Here is a 10,992-nt window from a genome sequence, read left to right on the forward strand (position 1 = left end):
TTCAGATTTCAGAAATCAGAATCGATTCGATTAGGTATTTAGGTTTAGCCTTTAGGTATACATTTTTAGTTTTAGTTGATTATTTACTTGATTAGGTTTAGGTATACATTTTACTCTTGAATTCTTGATGAAATTGATTGAGGCATTGAGGCTTGAGCATTTGATTTGAGCTACTGTCTAGACTCACTAGTTACTGCCTCTATTAGTATTATTGACTATTGAGTATTGATTTGCAAAATACAAATTGTGAACAGTGATTTGAATTTTGAGGCTTTGAGCTACTTACTGTGAACTGTCTGTCTAGTATTAGTTTTCATATGTTGATTAAATTTACTCATTGTCTCAATGTCATTACTGATTACTTATCATTGTTTTCATTACTTAGATCTACAATTCTCATTCATTATGGAAATATATTTGAAGCGAAAAGCTTCATCATCAACCGGTAATAATGATGCATCCAATTCCAACAATGTGATTGATGTTAACGATCTTCCTTGGGATCCATCAGAGAGACCCAAAATTATAAGTTATAATCCAAATCAAAGAGACGAAATTAGACGGAWATACTTGGTAAGGGGTCCTTGTCAACCACGAGGTCACATCTTTCCAACCAAAGTTATAGGGGCTAAAGGGAGACGGTTTGTTGTTACTTGGTTTGATCAATTTCAGTGGTTGGAATATAGTGTAAAAGTAGATAGAGCATATTGTTTGCCTTGTTACTTGTTCAGAGACCAAGGTGGGAATCATGGGATAGATGCATTTGTGGCGGASGGATTTAATAGTTGRAGTAAAAAAGATAGACTTACGCTTCATGAGGGTGAGGTTAATAGTTTTCACCATAAAGCACTTAAAAAATGTGAAGATTTGGTTAACCAAAACCAATCAATTGCGGTTGCCCTTCGTAAACAAACAGAACTCCAAAAGACCGAGTACCACATGCGATTGAATGCTTCCGTTGAAGTTTGTAGATATTTGTTGGAGAATGCTTTACCATTTCGTGGCAACGATGAGTCGGAAAAGTCTATGTACAAAGGGCTTTTCTTAGGGACTTTAAAGTTAATCGGAAGAACAAATGGGGAGATTGAAAAGGTTATATTACAAAATGCCCCGAAGAACAAGAGGTTAAACCAAGAGATTTCCCTTGTTCGAGCTGGAGATACACGATGGAATTCTCATCTTAAAACAATCGTGAGTTTGATTGCTTTGTTTCCAGAGGTCATACAGGTGCTTGAATATGTCGAAGATGATAGTGATAATGGAGCTAGTCGGTTTCAAGCAAGAGGTCTTTTATCATACTTAAAGACATTTGAATTTGTGTTTTATATGCACTTGAATTCAACGATCTTAGGATTAACAAATTCATTGTCTCAAGCTCTTCAAAGGAAAAATGAAGACATCTTGGAAGCTATTGATTTGATAGGAACAACCAAAGGTCAATTACAAATGTTGAGGGAAAATGGGTTTGATCAAGTTTTGGAGAAATGCTACTCTTTTTGTGATAAACATAAGATTKTGAAGTTGGATATGGCTGAAGCTTATGTTAATACAAGAAATTCAAGGAAAAAGACGAAMATTACCAATCAACATTATTATAACTATGATATATTCAACAYTGTTTTGGATRTDCAGATCCGAGAGTTTGGTGATCGTTTTGGTGAGATAAGCACCGACTTGCTTCAAAATATGGCGGCTTTGAATCCACGCAATTCGTTTTCTCAGTTTAACAAATCAAGCCTATTGAAGTTGAGTCAGATGTGTCCCCGAGATTTTGAAGACAAGGAAAGGATCATTCTTGAGCATGAACTTGATATCTACTATCATTCTGTTTATAATGATGTCAGATTTGCCAACTTAAACGGTATTGCCCACCTCGCCAGATTAATGGTTGCAACAAGAAAGCATCTTTCTCATCCTTTAGTCTACTGGTTATTGAAACTGACACTGGTTTTGCCTGTTGCAACTGCTACGGTTGAAAGATGCTTTTCGGCGATGAAGCTTGTCAAGACAGATTTACGTAATCGAATTGGTGATGATTTTTTGAATTCTGCCCTCATTTGCGCTATAGAAAAGGAAGCCCTTAGTAATGTTAAAAATGAAGATGTAATCGATCGTTTCCAAAAGATGAAGACACGCCGAGGACAAATTTAGAAGTTGGATCTCAACATATTTTTTGTAATTATTTTTGGGTATATATTGACCGTTTTCAAAAGATGAAAACGCGTCGGGTACAAGTTTACGAGTTGTTTATCGGTACCATAAAAACCATATTTTKTGTAATTATTTTTAGATGTATATTATATTATATTAATTATATGGTGTCACCGTATGGAAAATTTTCTGGGTCCGTCCCTGTCCAAGATGCCCATAATGTAAAAGGACATGTAAGATCTTTTTGACCTTTTCCACATGTAATAAGTAGTCTTTCTGAATCATTTTTCACATATTCTAGTTGGTAGCCAATTGCAACCGCATAGTTAGTCAGACACTGCTTTAATTGACTAGGATTCTCACAATCTTGTATTCATATTAAAAACATAAAAAAGTAAGCATGAAGAGCAAAATCTTCTAGAAAGGAAATGTAAGATTAATAAGTGATTACCTATTTATCTTTAGCTCATGAAGGCTATACTGATTATCTAGTCCTACATAGCCAGTGAACCTTTTTTTACCTAAAGGAAAGATGCTGCCATCTCAAGCCTAGCATAACACAAATTCATCATGAATCACTATTAAAATGTTGCGTCTGTTAAAAAGAAACACTAATAACCATGAAATCATGGGCTTCTCCTTCATTTCATCTCCTTACGTTACATTGTGTCTGTTCTAAACCTCATAGAAAAACACGGCAAAAGTTACTTTTTGTTTTGGGCTAAGATCATATTTTCTTACAAGCTGTGCGTGTCGCTACAATATTACTGTTTTCGGCTTAATCTTATTGCTTAGGCATTTAAGACGTTTGATAAAGAAATCCAAATATAAGAAAATTTGGACCATGAAATGGTCTCCTAAGAGTTGAAGCTTGAGCACAGTGAACTTCCTATATTCTAATTACACCATGAAATCCAGATTCATCATAGCATCTCCAGCCACAAGAAGAACGAAGGCTAATAATTAGTTTTAATTTAGCACAAAAATCATTAGTTTACACACTTTGTACCCACACACTGCTACTGTACTAAATCATACAACAACCCCGACATCGCCCCTTGCCATCACCGGAAACGCAAATATTTTGTCAGTTTTACCTCCTTCCTTCCTATCTCTTTCTTTCTTTTACCACCTATTTTCACCGCCAAAACTCATGCTTTTTGAAAAACATGAAATCCGGGTGATACACATTCAAAACAAAAAAGAGGACGAAGAAGCAGTCCATTCTTTTGAGGATAGAAATCAAAAAAATTGTTGGAACCGGACCGGAGAAATCAAGAACTGTGGCAACCGGGTGCTGCGGCGGCGACAGACAGATGGTGGTGGTGCGGCAGCGACTGTAGGGCGACTGGAGTGTGGAATTGAGCGATTGTTTAGGATGGTTTTAGGTTTTTTTTTAATTTGTAGGTTTACCTCCTATTCAAATTACAAGTTACATTTTTAAAGAATGAGGATCTATTTAACATGTTTAAGAAAGTCTAAGGATCTATTTAATAGGTTTTGAAAAGTCTAATGATTTATTTGTTCCAAAAAATTGTCCAATAACTTAATCATTCCAAACACTAAAGTCTATTTGATTTTATTGCACTTTTCCCTAGTTTTTATAATAATTTTGGGCAAAAGAAACTATAAATATGTTATATAAGAAACTATGTTTTATTCCTTCTAAAATATATGGCTTTTTCCTTTTTCATAGTTTTAGCAACATAAAGAAGAAAAAAACCCTCCCTTGTTCTGTGTATGACACAATTAGTTTGTGTGCATTACTAAAGACTATAGAGGCAATAAACCAATTCTTACCATTTGATTCATCATCTTCATCAAATTTCACACATAACAAGCAATGATTTTCAAAACACATGTTTGCATTGTTCTATTAGGTCTTGTACCAGGTTACTTAATTACCGTTTTGATTATTTTTATTGCATATAATAAAAACACCCATCGTTAACTATGCATTATCTATGCTACTCTATAGAACATATTTTGTGAAGTCTTAAAAATAACTCATGATGCACTAAGTACTAGTATTAATAAAATTTACATCTATACATCTCTATGAAATCAATTAATCAAATAAATAAACCAACTTTAATATATTCATAAATGAATCTAAATTAAATAATACAAAGATTATCCTTTAGAGAAATTTTAACCATTGAATCTAGGAACAGGAACCTTGATTATGTTTATTGCATATAATCTATAGATGCATAAACCTTATCTACGAATCATGTAAACCATTATTAAATTCCATGCAAGTCTAACCTTAATGAATGGTTCTCTCCCATTGTGAGCCTTAACTCGATCGTAGTCATCACACATCCTCTTGATCACCCATCAAAAGCCTGTAGCAACCATCATTCTGATGATCACTTGGTTCAACTGGCCTTTCATGTTCTTGAAAAGTTCCCTCTTGATACTGAAAATTGGTGCTTCTCGTACTCTCTTTTCGCCTTTTAGATCTTTCTTCCAACTCATTTATGCTATCCCACTTGGTCTTGCATATTGATTTATTCCTATTGTAACCTAAAGATGCCATTTTTGAAGCAATTTCATCCCAAAGAATCCCTTCCATGTTCCCAACTTGCTCGATTCCTGCGTCTATGTTGGTTCTACGAAAGTGTATTAGTTGCCTAATCTCATTTTCTCCCCATTTACACATGGGATTATTAATATAATCATTACATTCTGGAAAACAATGGTTTTGAAGTGATTTCTTCTCGGTTAATTTGTGCAAAGCCTGCATCAAAAGTGGCTCTCGAGACTCCATCCATGCTCGTCGTTTACCCCAAAACTTGTGCTTGATCTCCAATCTACCCACATCTTCTTTTCTCCATTGCTCCACTCTTGACATCCTCTCTTGTTCCTTCTGTTCAATTGTCTTCATCATCTTCTCCATCCATGCCTCTTGTTTGTCCATAATCTTCCTCGTCTGTGCATCAATGAAGTCTTCTATGTTCTTCCAACTCCGTTTCCTTAGTTTCCTCGTCTTCATCTTCCTCCCCACACAATCAGTGTTCTCCGTAAATGAACCCATGGCATGTTTACAATTAGGATTAGGACAAGTAGTACGACCTCTTTCACCATAGAGAGCTTCTAGTTGGCTAAAGAACCTATAGTGTTTCCCATCTTGTCTTCCTGCTTTCCCTTCTTTAGTCCTCTTGTAATACTTGTATAAGTTTTCAAATTTCTCTCTGCACTTTTTCGCATTTCTTTGATACCCATGTTCCTCGGACATTATCCTGAAAATCAACCAATTAAGTTGACGATTTTTGTCGTCCAGAAACTAGTTCAATTAATCAAACATTAAGTTATGGTATGAAAGAACAGTTCGCAATTGATTTTTGTCATATTTATGGAGTATGAATCTCATGCTGGTTGGTCTGGAGACATACAACTATAACCAAACTCGAGGGTTTTACCGACCAACTAAGATCGGTGTACGTAAAATCTGTTTACACTTTCTTGGTGTTCAATTTACGGAAGGCAGTGAAAAGTTCATCCATTTAAGATGATCAAGTTACAATGCTTTTTGACGGATCTATATACTAAACTATATGGAAGAAATCTTCAAAGATCTTTCACACATACCATCGAAGACATATAGAAGAATAGGATGAGATGAAGTTGTAATGTTGAGTTTCTTGGTGTTGAGTGATAGGATTGATGTTTATAAAAGGTGAAATCTATGTTTTCCTGAAGAAAAATCAAGTATACCCCAACCAGCAATGTGATATATAGAGGCACTGAAGAGAGTAGAGAAGTGAGAAGATGGTACTAGAACAAGCCCCATGATCCAGATTCATTGCAAGAATTCAGATACTTTGTCTAGAACAGTGAGAGAAATTAAGGTGAGGCATGAAAGAGTTATGTGTTGTAGAGAGAGAGAGAGAGAACCTAGAAACTTCATTCCACAAAGGACCCTTGTGATTTGCTTCTTTGAACTTACAATTCATCCTTGATCTGACCTCCAAAAGAGTTAGAGTTTCTTGCCTTGGCCACCTACCATTTACATCACCACCACCGATTCCCATCTCTAAACCGCCATCACCAACGCTAAGACCGCCAATTCTCGAGCCAGGACCAGGTGGAATCGTCCGCCCACCACCACCACTTCCCACGACCACCATCTCATAGTGAAGGTCATGATGAGGACCACACGGTGGTTGGGTAATGGCAGTGAAGATTGGACTTATATTCATGTAATGTGCCAGATTAGCTATCCCATATTGCTCCTCCATTCCTGATTTAGATTTTCCAAGTTCTTTTCCCTTTGATAGATTCAACGGCAGACCACAGATTCTGTCGTCACTCTAGAACCTCTTTGACGCGTGTGTTAGGAATAATATATGATGAACTCTTTCTTGCTTTACTTATGTATATATGCAAGTAGTAGAGATGAATAGTGTATGTATACATATCAACGTATATATATATATATATATATACTTCAAATCTCTCTCTCTCTCTAGAATGAAGTATAGAGAGAGAAACATACAAAAGGGTGAGATGAGATTCAGATGTGATTGCCAATAATAAGGGGACAAATGCAAAAAGGTGAAAGACAAAGTAGTCTAATTTCCTTTCTTGTTTCGTTCTTTTCCTGTTCTAAATACATCGCATATGCATCGACAGGGCCTAGGATCCTTCCTTTATGACCTCCATCCCTTCATTCCTTTTCTCTTTTTATGATGAATATTTTTGTTCTCTACCTTTTCGTTTGGAAATTTTTAACATCGATAGATAATCCGTTATATGATTTTTCGTATCTAATTATATGTTAGGGAACATTTTCCCGGATATTGTTCGGTGTTACACTTTGTTAAATAATAGCAACCACTCAGACTAAAATGGTACTTAAGTATGAAGTTGATATGGTCGAATTCTGTTATATGCTCGACTAATTCCACCTTTAAAAAATTCAAACAAATTGTAATTTACACTTACGTTATCTGAAAAGTCAAGATCAACGATTACATCCAATTAAACTAAGGATTTTTTTTTACTTGTAGACATTTTACATTGTTTATATTTGTATTTATATTATTATATTAGAGTATAAAACATTCAAATAAATTTAATTAATCAAGGTGCAGATAATTAAATTTCTTTTAAAAGGTATGTTATTTCCTAAATGAAAACCAAATCTTACTAAGGATTTGATTGCTGTGAGAAAGAGAGTTAAGATGAGAAGTGTAAGAAAAGATCCCCACTCTTAGATGCAGATTAAGATGAGATGCACCTAATTAGTCACCGTATCAAATGCGATTAATGAGTGAATTTGAGATTAATGATGATCTAGGATCTAGATCCCTTCTTACGGTTCTCATCTTAACTCTCATTGTCACAAGATCATATGCCATGTTACTAAATACTAATTAACTTACCTATTGTGATATATATGGGGTGTGATCAGGGTTCGAGCCTTTTTATTTAATAACAAAATCTTTTTATAAAACCAATCTTAATGGGTTTGGGTGGCTTGGCACCACCCTATCACCCTTGGCTACGCCTCTTATTGGTTCAATTAATTTGCACCAAAAATTACGTACACTATTACGCATCAAAAACAATACTTTTTGTAGACTTTTACTACCACTTTGGTGAAATAAGGAGTTGAGTTAGACTAAGGTTAACCCTAAAGCTTTCATGTAAATGAAGAAAAGATGACAAAGATGGGATAAATTTAGGGTAGAAGACAAACCAGAATTTCTTTCCTCTCAAGTCTTTTTCACACCTTCTCTTTTTTTCACCTATTTAAAGGGAGCTTGACAATTCATTTGAAGCATGCTTAGATGTGAATTAGTAGTAGAGAAACATCATTTTACTCTTGCATTTTTCTTCTAGCTAGTTGTAATTCTTATTTTCTGCATTTCCATTTTTATTCACCACAATGGGAGTTTGTGGTCACACCGACGGATTTTGGTTTTATGCAATCTAACTTTGAGTACTTCTTTTCTTCCATTATGTCTTTTCTTTTAACCATTAGCTACCCCCCCTCCCCCCCTTTAGGTGTGGGTGTGAGCCAAACTCGAGAGGTCAAAATGTAACACTTGTGTGTTACCACTTTTTGCTAACTCTTGGTTTTGGTCATTCGAGTTGAAGTTTTAACTCAACGTGGAGAAGCCAATCATTTGTGTGTGTTAATATTAGATATTTTACCTAAAGATAGACAGATTCTAAATACTGCTTGAATGATGAACGAGGTTTGAGAAAATTTTCAATAATCACATAGAGATACGGATTTTTGCATAATCATACTAAGGTTCATATGTAGGTCGAGTTGGTGTGTCATAGAGATATGCACATCTCTCCATACTCCCGGAACTAAGATCTCAAGATCTACTTTGTAAGGTTGGCAAATCTAAAGTTAGCATTTGTGGATACTTTATGATGAAACTGTAACCACAACCCATCTGACGTACCTTCAAGAGGAGGAAATCACATGGGGTTATTTTATGACCGGTTTTCGTCAACCACTTAAGTTGGTTTCATCAACCACTTAAGTTTGTAATATACTCTCGGGGAAAACCTACACCCATACCCTTTTTTTATTACTTGTTATTTTAAATCACCAATATTCTCTAAAAAGGAAAAATTTAAAATCTAATTTTGCACCGTAAGTTCGTGGAAATCTCCGATTCTTAGTAAGACCATGTGAATACAATTTTGGGTACCTTATCATTATATCACTTGTAAGCAAACTCAATAGTCGGTGTATACTTGCACCACTATTGTGCCAGATTTTACGTGTATGTTATTTTTGCTATCAAGTTTTTGGCGCCATTGTTAGAGATTGAGGTGATTTACATCCTAAAGACATTGATTTCCACTTGAGCATGCTGAGAGTTCTTTTCTTTAGCACTTTTCCATGTTGTATGTCTCGAGAACACTCTTTCACCATAATGGAAGGTTTTAGTTGTGATGCCTCTTATTAAAATACTTTCAATTATTCATGGGAACGAAATCCTAATTTTTTTCACAAATTTTCAAGATGATAACACCTACAATTCGTTTCCACCTCCCTGCCAAAGATTGGAATGACTAGTATGTGAATACATTTGACCAATCATGAGAGGACCATGTTGATTATTTATGTGATTTTCATGGGACGAATCCTTAGTGGATTCTCGTCCTTTGTTCCCAACTACCCACCCTAGACTCTAATAATAAACATATTGACCTCAAATATAAGCAAATAAACCCAAAATTTAAAGAGTTAACAACAAATATAAACAAACGAACCTAAAGAGTTAGTTCGGGATTAACAAATACACGTCCCAAAGTCTAAATATTAATCCTGAATCAACTCTATACACCCTAAAGTTTATGGAGTCAAGGTCAAATACACATGAGTTGGTTAACATGTTATTCGGTTGCCGTTGGTCTATCAGTATAAGAAAATTAACTCTAGCCAAAGAGACTCTAATAATAAATTTGTATTCACATTAAACTTTACTAAAAAAAAAAAAGTCCACCATATTATTCACACTAATTTTAATAAAAAATTCAAGAAGAATCAACAAAAAACATCGAAGGAAATTTTAATAAAGATTAAAATATTGCATTTATCATACACGCTTGTAATTAACATTAAGAACATGTTTTTTATTTTTGTTAACATTATAAATATAGTTAGTTTTAGAAATATTTAATATTCGGCTCGTTTCGTAGCTATTGAGGAGATCTTTTTAACAATGTAATTTTTTTTTAAAAAACATATTTTTTATTGTGTTTTTAACTTTTAATTAATTAATGTGATAAAAATATAAAGTTAAAAAATAAAAAGGAGTGTAAGTAAATTAAAACCATTAAAATCTTTGAAGGGTAAAAAAAAATATATATATATAACTTATTTCCAACCATCTTCATCAAGTTGGACGATCATGGACACGTTTATTTCTTAAATTTTCATTTAAACCCTTAAATGTTTTAACGTTTGTGGCTTCAACACAAAAGATCTTATGGTTTTATTTCAAAAAAAACTTATAATTTCATACTTATATATACCGTAAAAAAATTATAATTAGACCCTACATTTTTATGTTTTCATGGATAACCATACCCCAAACTCTCAATAGATAGGTCCACCCCTGACTCATTGATGTTGTTGGCTTAATATGTTTATATGAATTCCTCTCGAATTCTTAATTTATGGACTTGGTTATGAATGTCAACCAGAATCATCGCTTAGCAGATCTCTAGACAAGCAGCTCGGCGGTCAAGACATATATATATATATATATACTAGGTTCGACCCCGTGTATTAATTACACGGGGTATTTTAAATGAGAAAAACTCTGGACATTAACTCTGAAAGAAAACTCTAAACATTAACTCTGGAACACCAAAGTTCAGAATTCTATTGTTAGGCTAGAAATTAACTCAGGACTTAACTCTGAATAAGAGGAATTCAGAGTTGTCTTCTAAGTCTAGAAAGTATCTACGAGCATAACTTTGAGTCACAAGAATTCTGACTTCTTATAACTCAGAAACGTAACTCTGAAGAGGAGTTGGGAGTTGTATTCGTCCGGGAATAAACTATGTAACCAAGTTTGGAACATAACAATTCAGAGTTATGTTGTAAGTCTGAGAAATAACCAATATCTGATGACTTCATGTTGATGATTTGTACAACTAATGTCATTTAAGTGTAATGAGATTAAATTGTTGACCAATGTAATTATGATAAATATCAAACAGGTAAGGAAGGTACGAAGTGCACACTTGTTTGAGTTTATTTTGATTTAGGGGCAAAACCCCTAAAGGACGAAGGTCCGGGGGCAGCGCCCCCGGTGGCGGGGTCCAAGGGGCAGAGCCCCTGGCTGCGGTCGAGCT

At 34.6% G+C, this 10,992-nt stretch overlaps 1 protein-coding gene across 1 annotated transcript; it reads right to left on the reverse strand.

Moving 5' to 3' along the window:
* Window positions 1-4,296: 4,296 nt before the first annotated feature.
* LOC112505926 (trihelix transcription factor PTL-like) lies at window positions 4,297-6,395 on the reverse strand. Its single transcript, XM_025109965.1, has 2 exons — window positions 6,052-6,395; window positions 4,297-5,396 (listed from the first exon to the last, which is right to left on the reverse strand). The coding sequence occupies exons 1-2, from the start codon at window positions 6,393-6,395 to the stop codon at window positions 4,469-4,471; spliced, it is 1,272 nt and encodes a 423-aa protein (XP_024965733.1). The 3' UTR covers window positions 4,297-4,468.
* Window positions 6,396-10,992: the final 4,597 nt, after the last annotated feature.

This window comes from Cynara cardunculus, assembly GCF_001531365.2.
Source record: "Cynara cardunculus var. scolymus isolate 2C chromosome LG 1, CcrdV1, whole genome shotgun sequence".
Lineage (NCBI taxonomy): Eukaryota > Viridiplantae > Streptophyta > Magnoliopsida > Asterales > Asteraceae > Cynara > Cynara cardunculus.

Excerpts from the sequence above, each read along its gene's own strand:
- LOC112505926 (XM_025109965.1), bottom strand. The coding sequence starts at position 6,395 with ATGGAGGAGCAATATGGGATAGCTAATCTGGCACATTACATGAATATA. Across the intron at positions 5,397-6,051 it reads TTGTGGAATGAAGTTTCTAG|GATAATGTCCGAGGAACATG; the intron begins GTTCTCTCTCTC and ends GTTGATTTTCAG.